The sequence below is a fragment of the Mobula birostris genome, chromosome 2 (genome assembly GCF_030028105.1).
Source record: "Mobula birostris isolate sMobBir1 chromosome 2, sMobBir1.hap1, whole genome shotgun sequence".
Taxonomy (NCBI): domain Eukaryota; kingdom Metazoa; phylum Chordata; class Chondrichthyes; order Myliobatiformes; family Myliobatidae; genus Mobula; species Mobula birostris.
In genome coordinates, this window is record NC_092371.1 from 190248256 (window position 1) to 190273236 (window position 24981).

General features: G+C 42.9%; 1 protein-coding gene across 6 annotated transcripts in view; it reads left to right on the forward strand.

The window, feature by feature from the left end:
- The window catches only part of LOC140193976 (hippocalcin-like protein 1), a 60853-nt gene extending 43282 nt beyond the window's left edge, over positions 1-17571 (forward strand). For all 6 annotated transcript variants that reach the window (XM_072251224.1, XM_072251222.1, XM_072251221.1 and 3 more), the window contains exons 2-4: positions 7093-7491; positions 12272-12377; positions 16509-17571. In XM_072251224.1, coding sequence (XP_072107325.1) covers positions 7114-7491; positions 12272-12377; positions 16509-16606 — 582 coding nt within the window. In that variant the 5' untranslated portion in view covers positions 7093-7113 and the 3' untranslated portion in view covers positions 16607-17571. The remainder of the gene's footprint in view (positions 1-7092; positions 7492-12271; positions 12378-16508) is intronic.
- Positions 17572-24981: the final 7410 nt, after the last annotated feature.

Genomic DNA, 24981 nt, shown 5'->3' on the forward strand with positions numbered 1-24981 from the left:
CAGAAATTAGTGAGCATCACTGGTGACATACCAGCTTTCCTCAAAACTCTTAATGAAATATAGCCGCAATCATGTCTTCTTTGTAACTACATCGATACATTGGGATCAGGCTAGATCCTCAGAGATGTTGTCACCCAGAACTTGAAACTGTTCACCCTTTCCACTTCTGTGATCCCTCAATGAATACTGGTGTCTGTTCCCTTGACTTCCCTTCCTGAAGTCCACAATCACTTCCTTGGTCTTACTAACATTGAGTGCAGGTTGTTGCTGTGCACCAGTCAACCAGCTATCTGTCTCACTCCTGTACACCTCCTCGCCACCATCTGAAATTCTACCAGCAGTAGTTGTGTCATCAGCAAATTTATAGATGGCGTTTAAGCTGTGCATAGCCATAGTTGTGGGTGTAGAGAGAGAGTAGAGCAGTAGGCTAAGATAGTAGGCTATCCTCGGCAAGGAGGAGATGTTATTTCCAGTCCGCAAAGACAGTGGTCTCCTGGTGGGGAAGTCAGTTGTAGAGAGAAGTACGGAGGCTGAGGTTTTGGCACTTATTCACTAGAACTAAAGGTACAATTCTGTGGAACACTGAGTTATAGTCAATAAACAGCATTAATAAGTATTACTAATTTAAGGGTTTCTTCTTTCATGTTACTGCTAAGGTGAATAAGATGGCTTCTCTGTCCTGTTAACTGCTGAGACAGTGGTTCACTATAGCAGCATGTTTGGGTTATAACTAGTGATAACGGGGCTTGTATTCATTTGCTAACCAATTGGGATAGATGTTATTCTTTCTGTCTGTGTGAAAGCTGTTAGTTTGCATGGGCATGGGGTAGAATGCGTGAGGAGGATGAAGAGAGGAGACGTGGCTTGAGGAGACGGTTGCCGGACCTGCTGGGCCTGGGCTCGGGGTGGGAGCCCAGGGGCAGACGAGTGAAGGAGGATCAGCGAAAGGGAATCCATGAGCTCCAACGTTTGTGCACTAGACATGTTTATGAGATTATTGGCGCCTTTTATTTGTTTTCCTTTTCTTTTGTTTCTCTACTAACCCCATACGTAAATATAAAATCTTCATCGTTTATCCGCACATTGTGGACTGAATGTTATTTCGGGGTACTGACGCTACACAGGGGACACAACACGCATCATCCACCCAAACAAGAGTGCTAAGGTTTGGTCGGGGAGGGGGGCGCCACCCCCGAGATCATGCCACTAGATGCAATGAGTCTTACAATGTGGGGTTACTTGTCGGGGATATAGATTTTTGTAGGGTACTGCGTGTTTGCCCTGTTTAAGTCAGTGCTGGTGTGTCTCTGTGTGATTGCGGTTAGACATGTGTGCCTCTGTGGGATTGGGGTTGGTAATGGGCTGAGTGGGGTGGGTATTCGTACCTTGGATGAATTGTTATTTCGATTTTTGAGTATGGTTAAAGCTGATGGCAAGTTTGAAGTCGTAAACGAAAAGTTGATAAAATGGCGGGCTCAGACCTTCAGCGCGAGCTAGCGCTGACATCACGGAAGTGGGATTGCCGGCGTCTATTGGTGCCCTGGGTGAGGCGGGGCCAGGGACTGTCCATACTGTCAGGAAGGAGGGGGTGGAGGTGTACGAGACGTGGGCGGAACAGATCTCTCAGTTGTTAGAGTGGCAGTGCTCGGTTGAGGGAGAGCGGCAGGGATTGGTTGAAAGTTCGAGTAGGCGGGCTGTTGACGGTGTTGGAACTGTCAGGTTCAATTACCCCGTGGTGACAATTGCCAGTTATCTGAAAGCGAGGGGAAAATGTGTTTGGTTCGACTGGAAGTAAAATGCAGCATCTGGGAGGCTTTCCATACCTGTGTCAGGAGATTGGGGGCAAGTTTTCAGGGTATCTTCTCTGGCTAGGGGAGCAGATAAATTGCTTGCGGTGCCAGGGGATCCGTTAAGGGGATCAGCCCCTCCCTCAGTTGTTCAGCTGATCAGAGAGGTGTCGGGAAACTTAATGGAGGCCCAGTAGGGTAATGGATTGGGGTCTCTGGGGGAACATGTTCCCAGCAATGTACCAAGGAACTCCAGGAAGAAAAGGACCCTATTTCTGAGGGCTCAGTGGGACCATGCTTCAGGGTGTCGTTACGGATGGATGGAAGCGATGCTAAAGCCATCCTTGACACCGGGGCGCAGGTCAAGTTGTTGTACAGTTCGTTTTACAACCGGTATTTGAAGCATTTACCCTTGACACCATTCCGGGCACTGGAAAGTCAGAATATCAATGCTGGGGATTATCCAGAAGACGATTATTGGTCAGTGAAACTGGAGGCCTCGGAGGCCAAGGTGGAGGTGTCTGAAGTTCGTGAATCGTTAGTGCTGATGTGTCCGCACACCATTGACACGGGCAGCATTTCGATTCTGGAGGGGACCAACACCCTGCTGGTGAGGAGGCCCATGGGGCCCTGCCAGGAGGAGGTGGGTGAGAGCTGTTTGGGGGCATTGTCTGTGCACCCATGTTTCAAGCTGCTTGTGAGGACGTGTGTAGCAGCAATTGGGCCAGTACTGAATTTAAATGAGAGCCGATGGTGGTACGGCCCAGGGGAAGTATCTGAGGGTGAGACCCACTTAGTGGATGCTCCAACGTACTACGAGAGGGGTGAGTTGACCGCTGAAGACACCTCGGTGAGAGAGGTTGCGACGACTGGCCTCTGTAGACGTGGAGGACTCAGGCAGCGTATGTGTGGGTTATAGGACCCTGAACAGGCGCACTATCCCTGACCAGCATGCAGTCCCGAGGGTCGAAGGCACGCTGGTCTGTCTTGAGTGGTGCGAAGTGGTTTAATGTGCTGGATCTGAGGAGTGGATGTTGCCAGATCCCGATGAGTGAGGCCGACAATGAGAAGACGGCTGTTAAAAGTCCCCGAGATTCTTCCAGTCCGAAAAGATGCCCCAGGGCATATCTGGAGCCCTTGCAACTTTCCAGCGGGGCATGAGGAAGACGGTGGGGGATATGGAATTGTTTGGAGTTTTGGTGTATTTGGATGATCTCCTAGTATTGGGATTCACCTTGGACGACTATGAAGCGAGGCAAGTGGGGGATCCCAGGTGACTAGGGGTTAACAAAGTAAAACTTTCTTTGGACGAGTGCCAGGTTTGGAGAAGGATGCAGCTCGTGAGTGTTCTGCTGAGAGAGGAGATTTGCACCGCTGAACTGAATGCTCAGAGATGCAGGCTGGAGACTGAGTGCCACAATTTTGGGACAAAAATTGAAGAATTGGAGCCTACGCTCGTCAAAGTGGAGACAGGAAAATGGAATTCCAAGCCGAAATGGCAGTCATTTACTGATGAAGTAATTCAGAGAGATGAAACAATGACCAGCCTTCGAAAGGATCAGCAGAAACTGGAGAAATTGATCCAGAACAGCTTGGAAGAAGCTGGTGGTGTAATTGCGTCCCAGATGGAGATGAACACGAAGCGTGAGTCCGAACTACTGCGGCTGGAGGCAGAGGAGTCAAAGAGGAAGCTGACGTCTCGATTGCAGGAGGCTGCAAAGGCAGCTCAAGCCAAGTGCTCCAGTTTGGAGAAAACCAAACAGCAGCTACAAATCGAGTAAAAGGAGAAGAATGTGGATTCGAAGGATGACAACATGAAGGTGTGGTACATGCTGCCTTTCACTAACTTCCCCTTGTTGGATGAAGAGACTCCTGGCCCTTCTCCCACTGAGTCAGGTGAGGTGGGGGTGCTAGCTGTGGGCAGCCTGGGTTACTGAAGGAGAGACAGACACAGGACAGGAGGCACCGAAATGCAGTGGGGGCATGAGTGAGAGATTGAGAGAGGATTTGGCAAGCAGACCTGAGGTATCCTCAGTAGTGTCCAAGCCTGAAGGGTTTGGGTGAGGGGGTACGGAGGTCTCGAAAGATTAGGAAACTCCCAGATAGGTTGGCCTATGTAGCGCCTGGGGAACAGGGCCTAAGGTCTACTGTTTGGGGAGCAATGTCACTGTTTGTACCTGGATTGTGTTTTTGTGTCTACAGGAAGGGTTGGCGAGTTATTTGGAAGTCATGAGGACATGACTAAATTTGGTGGGGGAGAGAGAGTGTAAAGGTTTCTTCTTTTATGTTACTGCTAAGGTGAATAAGATGGCTTCTCTGTACTGTTAACTGCTGAGACAGTGGTTCACTATAGCAGCATGTTTGGGTTATAACTAGTGATAACGGGGCTTGCATTCATTTGCTAACCAATTGGGATAGATGTTATTCTTTCTGTGTGAAAGCTGTTAATTTGCGCGGGCTTGGGGGAGAAGGCGTGAGGAGGGTGAAGAGAGAAGACGTGGCTTGAGGAGACGGTAGCCGGACCCGCTGGGTCTGGGCTCGGGGCGGGAGCCCAGGGGCCGACGAGCGAAGGAAGGTCAGCAGAAGGTTGCGACACCTTGCGAGGGTTCATCCTCTTGAGAGACGTCCTGACGTTGGACTTGAAGATGAAGATCGCAAGGTCACCAAATGCGGCAGGGATTTACACAACCGTAGTTTTATTCTCCCTTTCAAAGCGTGCGTAAAAGGTGGTGAGCTAATTGGGGAGTGAAGCATCGCAGCCATTCATGACATTAGGTTTCACTTTGTAGGAAGTAATGGCCTGTAAACCCTGCAGAGCTGATGTGCATTTGATTCTGTCTCAAACCTCAACAGAATTGTTTCTTTGCTCTTAAGTGTCTACTGTAGGTCGTACTTGGAATTGTATAGTTCTGGATCATCGGTCTTAAATGCCATAAATCAAGCTCTCAGCAGACTATGAATCTCCTGGTTCATCCACGGCATTTGGTTTGGATATATCTGGTGTGTTCTCCGAAGCACAAATTCGTCCACACAGGTTTTGATGAGGTCAGTGACAACTGTGGTAAATTTATTCAGACTCAAAGATGAGTCCCTGAATATCGTCCAGTCCAAGATTTCAAAGCAGTCATGTAAGTGATACGTTTTCTTGGTCCTCACGGCTGGTGCTGCAGTCTTTAGTCTCTGCCTATATGCTGGGAGATGTACTGCCAGGTATTTAGACTTTACAAAATGTACGCGTGGAATGACATGGTAAGCACTCTAGGTGGTGGTATAACAGTGGTCAAGTGTGTGGCTTCACAGGTGGTAGCTTTTCAGAGACTTCTTCAAGCTGGCGTGGTTGAAATCTCCCACAATGATAGGGAAGGTTTCGTGCCTGCTGATGACATTGCTCAGCTGCGACAGAGCTTGACTGACATTGGGCTGAGGTGGAATGTACACCACTAGCAGGATGATGGCAGAAATCTCCGTCAGCAGATAAAATGGACATTTGGCCACTAGATGTTCCAGGTGGGCTGTGCAGTACTGAGACAGAACTGCCAAGTTTGTGCACCATGATGAGTGGATCATAAAACATACTCCACCTCCCCCTACCTTTAAAAGACTGAAGTGTCGTGACTTTGCAGAGAATGGTGAACACATTGCGCTACAGAACTGCGTTCGAAATGGCAGGTATGAGCCACGTTTCTGTAAAGCAAAATACACAGCAGTCCCTGATGTCCCTCTACTACAGCAACCTTGCTCTGTGATCTTCAATTTTATTTTCCAAAAGTTGTGTATTCACCAGAAGGATATTCGGGAATTAAAGTCTAAAGCCTCAGCGTTTCAATCAAATTTGTAGCCCAGTGTGGTATCCCCGCTTCCATTTTCTGAAAGTGGAACTGCACTCGTGACACGGGTCTGGCACCCGAGGTTTGTTGATTTTGCGTATCAACAGATATTTTAAATGCCGTAAAACAGTATTCCTTACTAAAGTGCCCATGGCTATGACTGTGGATTTCAGATGTGGTCCTAAAGAGGAATATTTGATGATTCTTATTGGAGCTGCACCAGTCACAACTTGATGGCGCCATCTTGTTGCAACCTTTCTGCCCATTCAGCTGGCCGTCACTTACACCTTTTGGTATCCAGTTCCTCCTTGGCTTCACCAGCCATCTTCAAACCCACAAAATTCGCGTGCACACAAGTCATAAACACAAGAAATCCTGCAGATGCTGGAAATCCAGAGCAATGCACACAAAACACTGGTGGAATTCAGCAGGTCGGGTACCATCTATGGAGATGAATAAACAGTCGACATTTTGGGCCAAGATCCTCATGTCTGGAACTGATGCGAGAAGATGCCAGAATAAGAAAGTGGGGGGGAGGGGAAGCAGGACAAGCTAGAAGGTGATGGGTGAAGCCAGGTGGGGGGTGGGGTTGAGGTAAGAAGCTGGGAAGTGTTAAGTGGAAAAGGTAAAGGGCTAGAGAAGAGGGAATCTGAAGAGAGAAGAGTGGATCATGGGAGAAGGGGAAGGTGAAGGGGCACTGGGGGAGGTGGTACACAGGTGAGGAGAAGTGGTAAGAGGCCAGCATGGAGAAATAAGTGTGTGTGGGAGGGGGTGGGGGGAGGTGGAATTACAGATAGTTGGAGAAATCCATATTCACGCCACCAGGCTGCAGGCTACCTAGACAAAATATGAAGTGCTGCTCATCCAACCTGGAGGTGGCCTCATCATGGCAGAAGAGGCCATGGACTGCCATGTCAGACCGAGAATGGCGAGAGGAATTAAAATGATTGACCCTCTAGAAATTCTGCTGTTTGCAGATGGAGCTGTGGTGCTTGACAAAGAGGTACCCCAGTCTAGGCCGGGTCTCACCAATGTAGAGAGGTCACACTGGGAGCACCGGGTACAGTATACAACTCCAAAAAGTCATGCTCAGTACTAAGATAATAACCAAGTAGTGGTTGTATCATGTATTCTGTGTGTTCTATTGCCATCTTTATTTCCTTGCATTATCATCATTGTCACTTTTATCAATTTATAAACTCCTGCCTATCATAGACCTCCATTAACTCTTTTCTTGCTTATGGTCTTGCATTGCATGTTAGATTAGTTTTTTCTGGTTCTGGCAAGTAATTATAGAATTTTAATTTTCCGACTGAATTTTGCTGAACTCATGAAATGGGAAAATAGAGCTTATTGGCGCCTTGAACTTGAGTGCAGGAATTGCCTCATTTGCCTGAGAGAATTGTATAATGCTATGGATACCTGAGTGCAGAATCTTTGAAACACTTCACTGATGTTTGTCTTTCTGTTGTTCTTAGATTTAAGCCAAACCCAAGAGGATGGGAAAGCAGAACAGTAAACTTCGTCCAGAGGTGCTTCAAGACCTGCGAGAAAATACAGAATTCACAGATCATGAGCTCCAGGAGTGGTACAAAGGCTTCCTTAAAGATTGCCCAAGTGGCCATTTAACTGTGGAAGAGTTCAAGAAAATATATGCAAACTTTTTTCCATACGGCGATGCTTCAAAGTTTGCAGAGCATGTGTTCCGTACCTTTGATACAAACGCTGATGGAACTATTGACTTCAGAGAATTTATAATTGCACTTAGTGTTACGTCTCGGGGAAAGCTTGAACAGAAGTTGAAATGGGCGTTTAGCATGTATGACCTGGATGGCAATGGGTACATTAGTCGAAGTGAAATGCTGGAGATTGTTCAGGTATGCCAATGCATAAAAATGTGTAATTTGATGTTACAGTAACTTATTCTTTGATTTCGCTGACACCAGATTTTGCTAATATTGTAAAACACAAGATTCTGTTTAGATGGCCCACTCTATTTCATGCCCAAAGTTTTCACTGTGGCTGACAATGATAAGTTGTACAATTTATAAAATATTTGAAGATGAAAATTCTAGTCAATTTATTAGATGTGAAAGTCTCTGAAGTAGCAGTGGAGAAACTAGTGTTGAAAGAGTCTGAAGTTTTGGAAGGGAAATGGGAACAATTTTGAGAGGCTCGGGTGTTATGGTGGAAAAAGTTGTAGGTTTGTTTTTTTGGGAGCTGAAATGTATAAGTGTGCAGTATTATCAAAGGGTTCTTTGTAGTGTCAGATATGTAGGTGAAAGTTTAGTTTAAATTCAAACAGGATGCAAGCACCCATTAGATTAGCTTAATGACAAACAGGAAGTTGAATTTCAGGACAAGCTGATGACAGTAGCAAAGTTTTAATTTCATTTTCACTATTTTTGAGCTAGTATTTTATGTTAACATTTGATAAGTACATGAAAAGGCTTCAGACCTGGCAACAGCAGCAAGGTTAGGTCAGGTTACCACAATGTGCTCTTGTTGCTGCCATTGTATTGCATGTAAGTGATAGAAAGGATATTGGGCACAGCCCTATACCATGGAAAGACCATGCCTATATGAAGAAACCATTAAAGGAATTATGTCTGCTTTAGAATGGTATGAAAAGAACAATAAAATTTGGTGTAGATTGTAGAAGCAACTGAGGGTGATACAAGTTTTGCCCAGTACATTGTTGGTATTTGCAGGACAGTAGCTTAATTGGTGGGCATTGAATAAACAGTAAAGGGCTCCTGATTTGGAAAAGAAAACTTCTGATTCCAATGTGATGAGAATATTGAGTTACCTTTTTGAAAAGGAAGAGTTTGCTGAGTGTGCATAAAATGTTACTCCAGGGACAAGAGAAGTGAGAGAGAAGAGAATGGACAAACATTTTCCTAGTCTCTTGCTGTAGACAGAATCATCCAATGGCTACAGTCAATACGGTGGACTTTCAGCCATTGAGTCCATACTGATCCTTTCGTTAGAGCATTCCAGCTAGCCCCACATCCCTATCTTCTCCCACAAAATGTACAGGTATTTTCCTTTCAAATGAAAGAAAAGTTTGGTAGCTCGGGTTGGCTGCTTGTTTGTAGGGTTGTTTGCGAAGCCTGGAAGTTAGCTCGCAAATGTTCTGTCACCAGTCACGGTGACAGCATCAATGCACAATTGAGTGTTATTCCTGCCGACTGCTTACATTCGTATTGATCCAACTCGTTGTTCTGATTGGTTGGTTGAGCAATCAACCAGGGGTACAGGCCAACGGAGATCAGTTAGCTATGTGGTTGGCCGGGACCCAGTGGAGATTAGCGGCCAGCACAGCAACCAACCAATCAGAACAATGAGTTGGACCAATATAAACACAAGCGCTCAGCACTGATGATGTCACCTTGTCTGGTGACAAAACGTTTGCGACCTAACTCTGGGCTCGGCAAACAACCTTAAAACATTTTCCTTTCAATTAATTTAATTCCAACTCTATTACTACTTGCCATTTTATTCCAGATCCTAATTACTTTATAAAATGTTTTTTCTCGGGCAGCTACCAGAGAAGACTGTTCACATGCCTTTTTTTCCCAAAAGAAGGAAATTAATGATAGACTTGCTTGAGGCAATATAGTTACATAAATGGAGAGCAATCTTCATTCATAAAATATATTTTAATTCTTAGCTAGTTTTGAAAGCTATGCCAACAACATTTTTGGTCACTTGAAGAACTTAACAGTTTAAGCAGAAGTAATCACATGCTTGGATAGATTGATTATTATTGCATTGCTTCAATAATTTACTCAGTGCTCAGCAAGTACGATGTGGGACTAAGGGTTAGCCTGCACTAATGTAAAAACTGAATTTCAGGCAAAACTTAATGCTGAAATCAATTAAGTCTATTGCCATAAATATTAACATTTTTAAAATAAGATAATATTTGAAGTTACTTCCTCAGGTCCAGCAATATCTGGTGTCACAAAGCCACACTTAATTATAAATATAACCCTGTTAAAATAATCATTATTGTAGTTCCTGCTTGCTTATTTGCGCAGAGCATAAAATACTAGAACTGCTGATAAATTAGTTATGATGAGTGATGATCAAGATGGAGGAAGGGGAAGGTAAAAATTGAGCAACATTCCTTAAGTTATGTTGCCTAGAAATACAAAAGCTAATTGTATGTACAGTCGGCCTTCACTAATGCGACTACCTGTAGTCCAGTTCCTTTGATAATCCGGCACTGATTTCAAATTTTCCACGCAACTATAATTTCAAATTTCCCAGGCCACCGTACCAATCTGTTGCGCATTGTTTTGGTTGCGCTAGATTTGTTCATGTGTTGGCATGCTCTTGTAAGCACAGACAGGTGATTCCTGCTTGTTTTCCTGCATTTATTAATATCATTAGCTCTTTTTATTAGCCCCAATTATGGCCCCAGTGAGTAAAGGAAATGCACCCTGTGCTGTGAAGCGAAAACACCACACATTATCCATTAAAGATAAGGTTGAACTCTTGAAAAAACTGGACAGTGGTGTATCGGTGAAAATCATGTGCGAGTGTTACAACATTGGCTCTTCCACAGTGTACGATATAAAGAAACAGAAAGAAAAACTGCTACATTTTTTTGCTGATAGTGACTCAAAGAAACATGTGCGTAAGAAGAACAATGAAAGAAGGAAGAAGTTTGGCATTAGATAAAGTTCTGATAACGTGGTTTAGGCTTCGTGTAAGTGAAGGTGTTGAACTATACGGAGATATGGTGAAGGAACAAGCAGAAGTGTTTCATGAAGAACTAGGACTAGATTATGAGTGTGAAGGCTTGCTTCATCGATTCAAGCAGCGTCATGGATTACAGTTTCGTGCGGTGTACAAGGAAGCAGGAGCAGAGTTTGTTGTGAGGGCATTGAAGAAGGGGATACACTTTACAATAATCCCATTAAGCTGTCCTTTGGTAGCTTCCAAAATTCAGTTTCATTGGTGTATTCAGGAATGCCATCATAACCTTAACATACTGGAAGAGCAACTGGACATTAATACTTTATTGTTTGATAATTCAATTTATCCAATGCTATTCTTTAAACTGAAATATTTTGATCAATATTACTATCAAGTTTTCCGGAATTTTGGAAAACTAGAAAACAGAGCCTGCAGCATACATCTCTACTCCCAACTTCATATTTGTATGCATATCTGTAGCACTGTCAAAAGGATTTTGTGTATTTTGTGGACTTTCCTAAACAGTAATTGTCGGTACATACTTGATAAAAAAGAAAGGATTAGAATACAAAAACAAGGATGTAATGCTGAGGCTTTATAAGACACTTGGGGTATTAAGGGCAGTTTTGGGCCCCTTATCTAAGAAAGGATGTGGTAACATTGGAGAGGGTTTACAAAAGTGATTCTGGGATTGAAAGGCTTGTCATATGAGGAGTGTTTGATTCTGGGCATGTACCCACTGGAATTCAGAAAAATGAGGTGGGGTATCTTGTTGAAACTTATTGAATGTTTAAAGACCTCAATAGAGTACATGTGCAGAGGACCTTTCCTATGGTGGGGGTGTCTAAGACCAGAGAAAACAGCCTCAGAATTGAGGGTCATCCATTTAGAACAGAGATGAGGAATTTCTTTAGCTAGGAAGTGGTGAATCTGTGGAGGCCGAGTCAGTTGGGTGTGCTTAAGGCAGACGTCGACAGATTCTTGATTAGTCAGAGCATGAAGGGATATGGGGAAAAGGCAGGAGATTGAGGCTGAGAGTGAAATGGATCAACCATGATGAAATGGCAGACTTGACTCAGTGGGCCACATGGCCTAATTCTGCTCCTTTATCTTATGGTCTTGTGATGTACTATGAATGAACTTTAAAGCCTTTTTCTCTTTCAATATTTTTATTAGTTTCTACATGAAAGAATACAGAGTACAAGAGGATATATAATAAATCAAAAAAAGATAAAATAATACCAAATACATTATATTAGAATCACACTTGCAAACAAATTACCCTATATTCCTGTAAATTAAATTGTAATATTGAAATGTAATAATTTTATTATACAAAAAATATCTAAACCCACTACGAAGATCAAAGCTGGTAAAGGAAGAAAAAAGGAAAAAATCCTTATCATAAAGTGAAATATATTATTAACCACCATCTGTACTTTAACAGCAAGTTAAAGGTTTTGAAAATAGTTCAAAAATGGTCCCCACAATTTTTGAAAGTCTTGACCAGAATCAGAAATTGAACAATGGATCTTCTCTAAATTTAAGCATTGTCATGTAACCATTGAGCGTGAGTAGGCGGAATGACATCCTTCCATTTAAACAAGATCGCCCTCCTAGCTATCAGAGAAGTAAACGCCAGAATGTGCAAATCAGATGTCCCCAAAATAATATCTTTTCCTCCAACAATACCAAATAGGGCGGTCAAAGGGTTAGGCTTAAAATTTACCTTAAAAAGTATCGAGAAAGTTTGGAATACTTCCAATATCTTTCAAGCCTTTTTAACAATTGTTTCTGACATTTAGGAAAAACTGAATACTGATAACTTTTTGATTTATGTTATACACATGTTCAAAATTGAATGTGAATAGTCTTCATCTTAAGCACATTTTAATATTAATATATTGATACAATAAACAATGTTAACCAATTCAATTTCCATTCTCTCAGGCAATTTATAAAATGGTATCTTCCGTGATGAAGATGCCTGAAGATGAATCAACGCCAGAAAAACGAACAGACAAGATCTTCAGACAGATGGACACAAACAACGATGGTATGTAAGAAATGAAATGTGGCACAATTTACAAACAGCAGATTGCCAATTGCTAATGGAATAATTTAGAAGAATGGGGAGGGGGATCTCACTGAAACCTATAAATGTTGAAAGGATTAGCTAGGGTGGATGTAGAGAGGATGTTACTGTGATGGGAGTATCCAGAACTAGAGAGCACAGCCTCAAAATTGAGGGGCGACCCTTTAGAACAGTGATCGCCAACCACCGGGCCGCGAAGCGTGTGCTATCGGGCCACGAGGAAACGATATGGTTTGGCGATGTGACCGTGTTGCTGACTTGCCAGTTGGCGCCTTCTTGTGCCTTCTTCCTGGCGACAGAAATATTGCCAAATGTAACTGACCAAAAAACATTTTTCTTAAAGGAAAACGTTTAAGAAAAAGGATGGTATGTAATTTTCGTGCAGATAATTTTAGCATGTAAAAAAAAAACAGGAAAAAGCCAAAAAGCCCAATGAATTTTCTGATGCCAACCATATTGGGAAAAGAGTCCGATTTCTGGAATTTGCCGCCGATAAAGCCAATCTGGTAACCCTGTAATGAGTCAGCTGCACCTTTCCTCATTCCCTGTCACGCCCACCGTTGAACTTGAACGCACGCGAGGTCATTACGCATGTGTCATCCACGTCAGCGCGGAAAGAAGATCAACTCCTCTAGCTTGCGCGTGACAACGGCCTGAAAAGTGTGTTTGACATAACATCTCTGCTGGCATTTTGGATCAAAGTCAAGGCTAAATATCCTGAGATAACCACAAAAGCACTGAAAACGTTGCTTCCATTTCCAACATCGTATCTCTGCGAAGCGGAATAGACTGGACATAAGGAACCCCCTTCCAGTATCGCTGTCTCCCATCACCCCTCGATGGGACCGTCTTGTTGCTAGAAACAAGCCCAGGGCTCCCACTGATTCACTGATATTGGTGTGTTGCAATGATTTTATATGTTTGTAACGTTCTGTTATATTGGCTCGTATATGTCTAGGGGAAATTCCACCCAGCACCCGCCTCAACACTCCCCACAGGGTCGGTTGCCGCTCAAATCAATCCCGAACATCAATCATCAGCCAGCACACCCAGTAAATTTTAACAAGTACACTTTATAGATATTACTAATTCTATGACATTAATATAAATTTGATACAGAAAAGGAAATAATGGAAAAAAAAGGCGCCAACACTTATCAAAGTCCAAGTTCTTCGCGCGCAACCGTTGGAGCTCAATCGAATCCGGACAACCACTCGGACCCCGTCGACTCATGGCTTGGGACCACCTGGAGTGATCAACCGGAGCCTCTCCGCACGTCCGCCATCCTCCCCGTCTCTCCTCCGACTCCCCGTCTCTCCTCCGACTCCCCGTCTCTCCACCGTCCTCCCCGTCTCTCCACCGTCCTCCCCGTCTCTCCACCGTCCTCCCCGTCTCTCCTCCGACTCCCCCCCAAAAACCCCGTCCACCATCCTCCTCGTCTCTCCTCCGACTCCCCGTCTCTCCGCCGTCCTCCTTGTCTCTCCTCCGACTCCCCGCCAAAAACCCCGTCCACCGTCCTCCTCGTCTCTCCTCCGACTCCCCGCCAAAAACCCCGTCCACCCTCATATGATACAGCATGGTATCCGAAAACAAAACTATACATGAACACCCATTGGTTAATAGCACCCTGCTATCTCTAATAACCCAAGCAACTGTCTAGTTAGAGACTGTCTCAGCATTCCCCAGTATAACATAACAAGAGAAGCCATTTTAAATTTAACAAAAAGAAAGACCCCATTCGAGGAAAATATGTGTTGTGTGTTTAATATCCAAACATTACCTAAAATGTTATGATGCTATTGACTTATAATTGACTTATCATTATATTCATGTGAGGAAAATATGCGCTGTGTGTTTAATATTAAATTCGTTAGGTAAACCCTTTTAGAAATGAAATTGAGTTTATTAGCCACTTATAAGTGACTTATAGTTGACTTATCACCTATATTCCAGTCGTGATTAACATCCAAACCCACCCCCACCACTCCCCCCCCCCCCCCCCCCCCCCCCCAGTTGGCTGGTCCACAAGAATATTGTCAATATTAAACCGGTCTGTGGTGCAAAACAATGTTGGAGACCCCTGCTTTAGAACAGAGGTAAGGAGAATTTTTTTTTTTTAGCCAGAGAGTACATCTGTGGAATACTCTGCCACAGTCTGCGGTGAAGGCCAAGTCCATGGGTATATTTAAGGTGGAAGTTGATAGTTTCCAGATCAGTCAGGGCATCAAAGGATATGGCGAGAAGGCAGGTGTTTGGGGTTGAGTGTGATCCTGGTTCAGCCATGATGGAATGGCAGAGCTGACTTGATGGGCTAAATGGCCTAATTCTGCTCCTGTGTGTTAAGGTCTTATCCATCCTGAGGTGAAAATTTTGGAAATAAGGACAAAATTTGCCTTCATGGTATTGTTTCCTTCTCCTTTACTCCCCCTCCCCATAGACTATCCTGGTAAAACATGCATTGATTATGATGGTGCTACCAGTCCCAATATCTTGTTTGATCCCGAGATGCACATCTCTGAGCAGCACACACAAAATGGGATAGAGGGATCAGAAGTACAGAGAGTGCACAATTTCAAGTTCCTGGGTGTCAAGATCTCTGAGCATCTAACCTGACCTGAACATATCAATGCAGCTGTAAAGAAAGCAAGACAGCGGCTATATTTCATTCAGACTTTGAGGAGATTAGGTTTGTCAACAAAAATCGCGTCTTTTTCTTGCCTCCAGTTTATTGGTTGAGGCCTTTGTTACTATATTTAAACACTGTACCACCACTATACCAAATGATCCATTACGTTCCTCATTGTGATATATCATTAACTTGTCCCATTTTGGAAGGTATACCCATGCATTTTATACTAGCTAACAGGCATGTTAGTGTTTGATTGTTGACCTTCAAGATGAAACTGAATTGGGTCCAAATTCCTCTGGATTGATTACAAACCAGCTCCAAAGGCCTATTTTATTGTATGTTATAAAAACCTATACTTAGTGCATGCACATAATAGGAGAAGGAATAAAGAAAGATGTATATTTTGAGGTAATGGTTCATTTCCTGTTGTGTTGTTGCCTACGAAGTTGAGCAGAGGATTAAGTTTGTTCAAACCTAGATGCTTAAATTTCATTCTGTGCTTAAAGCCGCATTGTTTTCTTATGCTGTAAAGATTGACGTGTGTAGAAGTCATCAACATTATCTAGCAACTTTGTCAATGACACTGCAATGTTATTTATAAATTACTATATTTGTATTAATGCAGGAAGATGTTGCCAGAAAGTATAAACAGATACAAAGTTTTTAAGATTCATTCCCTGTTCCACAGAATGAGCCACTCAAGACTAACACATGCCTTGGATAATTTGGGTGGGGGGGGGGGTGCGCGGTTGATAATTGGACTATAAACCTCCTTTAATTGGATCATTTTACAGTCCAGTGTCTATCTGAAGACACCCAGGGCTTCAACTTAATGTTGAAAGATTGTATCCTGTACATTATGGCACTCACTTATAGGAACATTGGCCAGTGTTTTTCCATGAATGTAATAACTTTCAGTTGACTTGATAGCATATAGATTTGACTTTAGTTAACCTGAGTAGTTGTATCAATGATTGAGTTGACCAGTTGGGGTTGAATATTCTTAACATTATCTAATTTCAGTGGTGACGACTCTCCTCTTGTGCTCAATCTAGTTGCTATTTATCTGCAAATTTAATTAACTTTGTCCATTTATTCATGCTGTTCAAAACATAACAACAAAATGAATTTTGTTTTAAGGTTTTGTTTATTTTTGCATTAATTCCACACTTCTAATTTAAACACTAAAGGTAAAATTTTCCTGTGTAATTCAGTGCACTGGGCTTTGTTCAACAGCCCTGTGAGGAATTGTACTCCAATTAGAAAATATTTGAATCAGTAAAATTCACTGAAAGAACTGAAGAACCCATTGCTGCTTTAGAATTTTGCACCCCATAATATGCAACAATAAAGTAGTGTTGAAAAAAAATGTGTTCATTAGCTAAAATGTAACAATTAATTGATAGAATATCCATGTTGGAAAGTGGAAAAAATCTATAACATTTTTAAACATTTATTTCCAGGTAAACTCTCCCTTGAAGAATTTATTAAAGGTGCCAAGAGTGATCCTTCCATTGTTCGGCTATTACAGTGTGATCCCAGCAGTGCAAGCCAGTTCTGATTTACGGAAACAAAATGTCTGGACAGTAATGGAGGACCACTGGCTTGTCATTCAAGCTTAGCTTGCAACAGATGCCTGTCACTCATTCCTTGTGGTTCGGTGGCCACATTTTGCTGTACCATGCATTACAGTGGCTGGCTTTCTGCAGTAACACAAGTGCAGCATTCCCATGCAGTTGGAACCTTTCCACAAATATTCAGAGTTTTAACTTATGTTTACATGCAGTTGTCTTGAGTTTTTTTTTGAAAACAGTTAATGCGTCTGATGTGTAGCTTCAATCACTTATTGGTTAAGGAGGTTTGTAAATATTCAATGAATAACAATGGAAATATTAGAGACTAGGTCACAGCCAGGTGTTGAAATAACAATGAATGCAGCCGACAGCTAAAAAGCTTATTGTGAACCCACCTGTCGCTTCTACGCTTCTATAAGAAAACTGCTTGCACTTAAAATGTTGGTTGGGCATTTCAAAATTTTTCTTTAGAGTAAAATTCAATGTTGAAAGCAAGAATATATTTAATGTAATAGTATTTAGCCTTGTATTTCATTTCCAAGCTGGTTTCATGCATATATATTGATATTTTTATCCTGTTGACTAGTGATTGAACACATTGCAATTACCAGTGACTGTCATGGACATTTAATATTTGCCTATTATGTAAAATATATTGATCAGAAATTTAAGTTAATTTTTTATTATGAATAGATGCAAATCTGTTTTTAGGGTTGTATAAGGAAGGTGAATCTTCCAATTTATGTTGGCAGAATAAAATGTTAAATGTACAGCAGTAGGGACTTAATGAAATGAAGGTTGTTATCTGTTACTGATATGTTGCAACATCCTTTTGCAATGTCTCTGTATCCTCAGCTATCATTTGTTCAAATCTTGCATATTCTGGTGTTACTTGACATTTGCCCACTGCTGAGAAGTGTACCAAAATAAAGCCTACATTTTCTTGTCTGTGGGTGATCTTTGTAATATTTATAATTTTTGATTATAATAGTGTGTTGGGGGGGAGGAGAATGATCTTCATTTTTCAATGTTCAAAGTAAATTTATTATCAAAGTGTAACCCTGAGATTAACTTTCTTACAAGCATACTCAGTTAATCTGTAACAGAATCAATGAAACACTGCACCAACTTGGGTGTTCAACCAGTATGCAAAACGCAACAAACTGCAAATACAAAAAGAAAGATTTAATAATATTAAATAAATAAGCAATAAATATTGAGAACATGAAATGAAGAGTCCCTGAAGTGAGATTACAGGTTGTGGGAACATTTCAGTAATGGTGCGAGTGAATTTGTGAAGCCACCCCTTTTGGTTCAAGAGCCTGATGGTTGCGGATGACTAGTGGTGTGAGTCCTGAGGCTCCTTTACCTTCCTGCTGGCAGCAGCGAGAAAGGGAGCATGACCTGGGTGGTGAGGGTCACTGATGGTGGATGCTGCTTTCCTGCAACAATAATTCATGTAGATGTGCTCAATGATAGGAAGAGCTTTACCTGTGATGGACTGGGCCATATCCACTAATTCAAAGGTTTCAAAGGTACATTTCATGTCAAAGAAATGTATAAAATATACATCCTGAAATACTTTTTCTTTGCAACCATCCATGAAAACTGAGGTGTGCCTCAAAAGAATGACAGTTAAATGTTAGAACCCCAGAGCCCCCACCATCAAAAAAAAAAGCATCGGCACCGACCACCGAGCACTCAAGCACACAGCAAAACATCAGCAAAGACACAGACTTGCAGTGCCTCAGACTACTTGTTCACCTGGTATTTGACAAGTTCTCGTTAGTGTTATTTCTTTCCCTCTCCCTCCCCCTCCCCCTCCCACTCCCCCTCCCCCTCTCCCCCTCCCTCCTCCAAAGGGAAAAAGTGGTGTCTCCATTTCACGTTCCTCCGGTTTAATTTTCATAGGATTTAACATTCAAGAGCATTGGTGTTTCCATACTAGGCTGTGATGCAGCTATAGAAGTTTGTCAAAGTATTAGATGTCACGCCGAATCCTGTATCAGAATCTTTGATATGGAAAAGTGAGTGGAGCTGGAGGAGTTCATTGGGAGAGTATGGCCAAGCAATGAAGATTTTGGATTCTGAAGCGGCAAACAATCCACTGGAGGAACTCAGCAGGTCAAGCAGTATCTGTTTGTGTGAAAGAGTTATGTACGTTGCAGATCAAAGCCCTGCATCAGGATTGAGAGTGGAGTGGCCACATAGCCTGTATAAAGAAAAAGGGTGCGGCAGAAAGGATTCTGAGGCAATTGGTAGGCTAAGGAGAGGTCTAAACACGCAAGGTGGGGCGAGAGGAGTGGAACGTTGGGAGACTGTCTGAAGGAGCTGGACTTCTGTTCAAGGAAAAAGGCAAAGATGGAGTTTGACCCAGCCAAATATGAACTGTTGCACCTTGGTATGTCAACTATAAAGAGACAGTTCACTGTTCGTGGCAAGGCACTTAACAGTATTGATGAGCAGAGGGATTTGGGGGTCCAAGATCACACCTCCCTAAAAGTGGCTACTCAGTTTGATAGGGTGGTTAAGAAGGCATATGACACACTTGCCTTTGTTAGTCAAGGTATTGAATTCAAAATTCAGTGAGTTATGTTGCAGTTTTATAAAACTCTAGTTAGGCTGCGTATAGTTCTGGTCATCCCATTATAGAAATGATGTTGAGGTTTGGAGCGGGTACAGAAGAGATTTATGAGGAAGCTGCCTGAATTAGAGAGCATGTGAGATGGATAAACCTGGGTTGTTTTCTCTGGAGTGGCAGAGGTGGAGGGGAAGTCTGAAAGAGGGTTATAAGACTATGGAGGCATAGATAAAGTACAGTAGATGGTATCTTTTTCCCCAGGGTTGAAATGTTTAATACCAGAGGGCATGCATTTAGGGTGAGAGGCTGTAAGTTCAAAGGAGGTGTGAAGAGCAAGTTGTTTTTACACAAAGTGGTGGGTGCCTGGGTGGTAGTAGAGAAGATATTTTTGAGATGTTTAGATAGGCACATGAATGTGAGGGAATCTGAGGGACATGGACATTGTTTAGACAGAAGGGATTAGATTAGTTGGCCATTTGGTTAATTAGTTTGGCACAACATTGTGGGTTAAAAGGCCTGTTCCTGTGCTGTACTGTTCTGAAGTCTATGTTGTAATGAGCTCTCAATCTGATGCAGTATGGAGGTGTAGTCAGACTGAGCAGATGGTGATAGTGAGCAGATTGGAACCGAGATCCGCTGCAAAACAGTAAATGTGTCAGAGTAAAAGGCAATATGTTATTGGCAGGAACACTGGATTTACCAGACCAATCCAGCTTGTGGATTTTGAAGAGGTGGTAGAAGGCAGCGATTGCATGGCTGTAGGATGGAAGCTGGAGGGTATGAAGGAAGATGCCAGTGACTGAGAGACAATGGACTAATGGTTTTATTTTAAAGATACAGGATGGTAACAAGCCCTTCCAGCCCAAGAAGACTGCCACTCAATTACACCCCTGTGACCAATTAAACTACTAACCCTTTTTTATGATCTTTTCTATGATCTACCAGGAAAAGGTATGGGGTGACAGAGAGCTAATAATTAGCTTTTGAGGAACAACACACCCACACCATAATAATTACAGAGCCCTAATTGCCTGACATTTTAATTCTACCATTTCCTGTCAGACCTCTGTCTTTGGACTCTTACACTATTTTAATGAGGCACAAAATAAGCAGAAAGCTGCAACTACTTATGAATTAGTCTCACCACAGGCGACAGCTTTGTGTTGGAATGAACAATTTCAGATCACCAGCCTTTCCTGCCTCCATCAAGTCCAGTCAGTTCATCAAACAGCAACATTAACCTCTTTCTCTGTCCACAGATCTCTTACATATTTCCAACATACTATTTTTATTTCAGCATTCAAGTGGTATGTATCTCACAGTTCCAATACTTTGTTTCTCTTTCAGCTGTTCTCTTGGCCCTCATTCCATCATTACTAATGTACCAGAATGTCAGTGCTGTCTCAATGAATGCAGATGGGCAGTGAAGAGCTAACCTGAGAAAGTTGCAATACAAAGATTCTTGCATGTTAAATAGGCAAAAAAGGCATTTATGGCTGGAGTCAAACAATCCCCTAACCAATCGGATAAAAGTACCGTAGTACTGTCATCTCCTCCCATCTTCAATAGTAATAACAATTAGTGACACAGGCACCAACAGGTCAAACACCAGCATCATCCTCAATGATGGCAGGGAGCTAAACAGATGATCAGTCTCTGCTTTCTCTCAAGATCTCTGCCTGCCTTCACAAAGCCTTCCGTCGGCCATTTGGATTTACTCCACGGAAAATAAAGAGGAGGGAAAAAAACAAAGCGCTGGATACTGCAAAGGGTACTTACAAACTGAACAAATTCTAATCAAAGGGAGATATGAGAGACTGGAGTAACTCATGAAAGATGGGAGAATTCAGTAGGTCAGGCAGCATCTACAGAGGAAAAAGGACTGGTGTCTTTTGGGGGTCGAGACCCGTCACCAGGGCTGCACACTTCTGTTTTAACTTGACCCACCAAGTTCCTCCAGCTTTTTGTGTATGGCTCCAGCCAAGCTGTTCCACTGGCGTGACTATACTGCCCTCTACTGATGATGTAGAAAGTTACTCAAACACCTCCCCATCACCAAAAAAAAGAGAAATCCCGTGGATTACCTATGCCATTTACTATGAAAACCGCTGCACCATCACTTAAGTGATGCTTATAAGCAAGCATCAGTCAAAAATAACCTGTTAATTTGTAAAGCATAATCAGAAGGAACCCCGGTTAAACCTGGCATCAATAATACTTTTAAGACAAGCAGCACAACTGATGGGAGGCCTCAGAGCAGTTCCTTACCTAAACCCAATACACTGCTTCATCAGTAACCAACTTTCTAGCTCAGGAGGTGTAGGGCAGAAGGAAATCTAGTTAATTGAACAATTCATTCAATTTCATTCATAGTATTTCAAAAATACATTCCATTAGAGTTGTATATTATTTATTTATTCACCAGCTTAATGCACCAAGTAATTTGCAACATACAAATGCCAGGATACTGGAAAGTTTAGTCGTCACTGGCCATACGTCACAAATTTAAGAGTGTCAGGGGCAGAAGTGGGTGCAGTTGTTATTACTAAGGAGAACATGCTTGGGAAGCTGAAAAGTTTGAAGGTAGACAGGTGACCTGAACCAGATGGACTACACCCAGGGTTCTGAAAGGTTGTTGAGGAATTAATAATCTTTTAAGAATCACTAGGTTCTGGAATAGCTCTGTGGAGTGGAAAATTGCAAATGGAGGGAGGCAAATGACAGGAAATTATAGGCCAGTTCACCAGACTTCTGTGTTCGGCAAGATATTTGAGTCTACTGTATTATTAAGGATGAGGTTTTGGGGTACTTGGAGCCGCCTGATAAAATAGGCCCAACTCAGCATGACTTGCTGAAAGGGAAATATTGCCTGGCAAATCTGTTGGAATTATTTGGGGAGGTAACAGATAATGGACAAAGGACAGTCCGGGGATAATGTTTGGATTTTACTTGGCAGTTTCTCGGAGTTGGGCAACTTCAGGGCTGCATTAAAAAAAAATACCTTTTAAACAGGAGGACAGTCGAAATCTTAAAGGTAGATTTTCGCGGCAGTTTCTCCGAGTTGAGAAGCGACCAATCAGCAAGAGACAGTGCGTAAACAGAGTTAGCCTTCAGTCATTTCCGCGTTCAAAATTTAAACAGCAGAGTTTGGCGGCATTTTCTCACAGTGGACGATCGACGTCAACATCAGGGCTGCCAGAAAAGAGCCAGGAGGGCGATTGAGATTTAAGAAGCAGAGCTTGGTGGCAGTTTTCTCTGAGTTAAAAGAGCTACCTTTCAGTCACGAGGGCGATTGAGATTTACAAAGCAGAACCTCAGGGCACTTTTCTTTTGAGTTGAAAGAGCTACCTTTCAGTCAGGTCCGCTATTGAGATCTAAAAAGCAAAGTTTGGCGCATTTTTCTCAGTGTGAACAATTGACGTCAACATCTGGTCAGCTATATGGAATGGGTGTTGTGCAATTAACTGGAATTGATTAGAGCGTTCAAGGTAAAAGAACCCTTAGGGACAATTGATCATAACATGATCAAATTCACTCTGAAATTTGAGAAGAAGCTAAAGTTAGATGTATCAGTATACACTGCAGTGAAGGGAATTGCCAAAGCTTGAAAGAGGAGATGAGCAAAATTATTTGGAAAAGAACACTGGCAGGGATGATGGCAGAGCAGCAGTGGCTGGAATTTCTAGAAGAGGTACAGGAGACCCAAAAGGGAAGAAGTATTCTAAAGGTAAGATGACACAACTATGGCTAACAAGGGGGGGGGGGGGGTGGTCAAAGCCAAAGAGAGAGCATATAATAGAGAAAAAAATTTATGAGAAGATTTTAAAAACCAACAGAAGGCAACTAAACAAGTTGTAAAAAAGGTAAAGATTGAATATAAACTAAAGCTAGAGCACCCCTGTAGCCATTCCCCTGAATAATAAGTTTACCGTCCTGGATACTGTTGGCGGGGACGACCAACCAGGTGTGAGCCACGGTGGCAGGGCCTCTGGCACTGAGTCTGACCTTGTGGTGAAGAAGGGTGGGACGGAGAAGAGGAGGGCTGTTGTCATTGGAGAGGGGAGCAGACAGGAGATTTTGTGGACATGAAAGGTACACCCACATGGTTTATTGCCTCCCGGGTGCCAGAGTCCAGGATGTCTCTGACCAGGTGTGCGACATCCTGGTACAAGAGGGAAAGCAACCAGAAGGCATGATACATGTTGGCACCAATGACATAGGCAGGAAGAGGGATGAGGTCCTGAAGTATGAGATTCAGGAACTAGGCAGAAGGCTGAAGAACAGGACCTCAAGGGTGGCATTCTCAGGATTGCTGCCAGTGCTACGTGACAGTGATGGTAAGAATTGGAGGAGATGGCAGTTGAATGCGTGGCTGAGGAGTTGGTGCAGGGAGCAGGGTTTTAGATTTTTGGATCATTGGGATCTCTTCTGGGGAAGGTGGGACGTGTACAGATTGGATGGGTTGCACCTGAACTCGAGGGGGAGCAATATCCTTGCGGGTAGGTTTGCTAGCACGGTTCGGGAGGATTTAAACTAATTTGCAAGGGGGATGGGACCCAGAGTGATAGAGCAGTGAAAGAAGTGCATGGAGTTAAGCCAGATCTAAGATATAGAGAGGCTTTGAGGAAAGAGAAGCAGAATAAACGGTGTAAAGACAGTAAGATAGAAGGGCTAAAGTGTGTGTATCTCAATGCAAGAAGCATCAGGAACAAAGGTGATGAACTGAGAGCTTGGATACATACATGGAATTATGATGTAATGGCCATTACAGAGACTTGGTTGGCACCAGGACAGGAATGGATTCTCAATATTCCTGGATTTCAGTGCTTTAAAAGGGATAGAGAGGGGAGAAAAGGGGGAGGAGGGGTGGCATTACTGGTCAGGGATACTATTACAGCTACAGAAACGGTGGGTAATGTAGCAGGATCCTCTTTTGAGTCAGTATGGGTGGAAGTCAGGAACAGGAAGAGAGCAGTTACTCTATTGGGAGTATTCTATAGGCCACCTTGTAGCTGCAGAGATACCGAGGAGCAGATTGGGAGGCAGATTTTGGAAAGGTGCAGAAATAACAGGGTTGTTATCATGGGTGACTTTAACTTCCTAATATTGATTGGCACCTGGTTAGTTCCAAGGGTTTGGACAGGGCAGAGTTTGTTAAGTGTGTCCAGGATGGATTCCTGTCACAATATGTTGACAGGCCGACTAGGGGGAATGCCATACTAGATCTAGTATAAGGTAATGAACCGGGTCAGGTCACAGATCTCTCAGTGGGTGAGCATCTGGGGGACAGTGACCACCGCTCCCTGGCCTTTAGCATTATCATGGAAAAGGATAGAATCAGAGAGGACAGGAAAATTTTGAATACATTATGAGGCTGTAAGGCTAGAACTTGTGGGTGTGAATTGGGATGATGTTTTTGCAGGAAGATGTACTATGGACATGTGGTCGATGTTTAGAGATCTCTTGCAGGATGTTAAGGATAAATTTGTCCCAGTGAGGACGATAAAGAATGGTAGGGTGAAGGAACCATGGGTGACAAGTGAGGTGGAAGATTTAGTCTGGTGGAAGAAGGCAGCATACATGAGGTTTAGGAAGCAAGGATCAGATGGGTCTATTGAGGAATATAGGGAAGCAAGAAAGGGGCTTAAGGAGGGGCTGAGAAGAGCAAGAAGGGGGCATGAGAAGGCCTTGGCAAGTAGGGTAAAGGAAAACCCCAAGGCATTCTTCAATTATGTGAAGAACAAAAGGATGACAGGAGTGAAGGTAGGACCGATTAGAAAT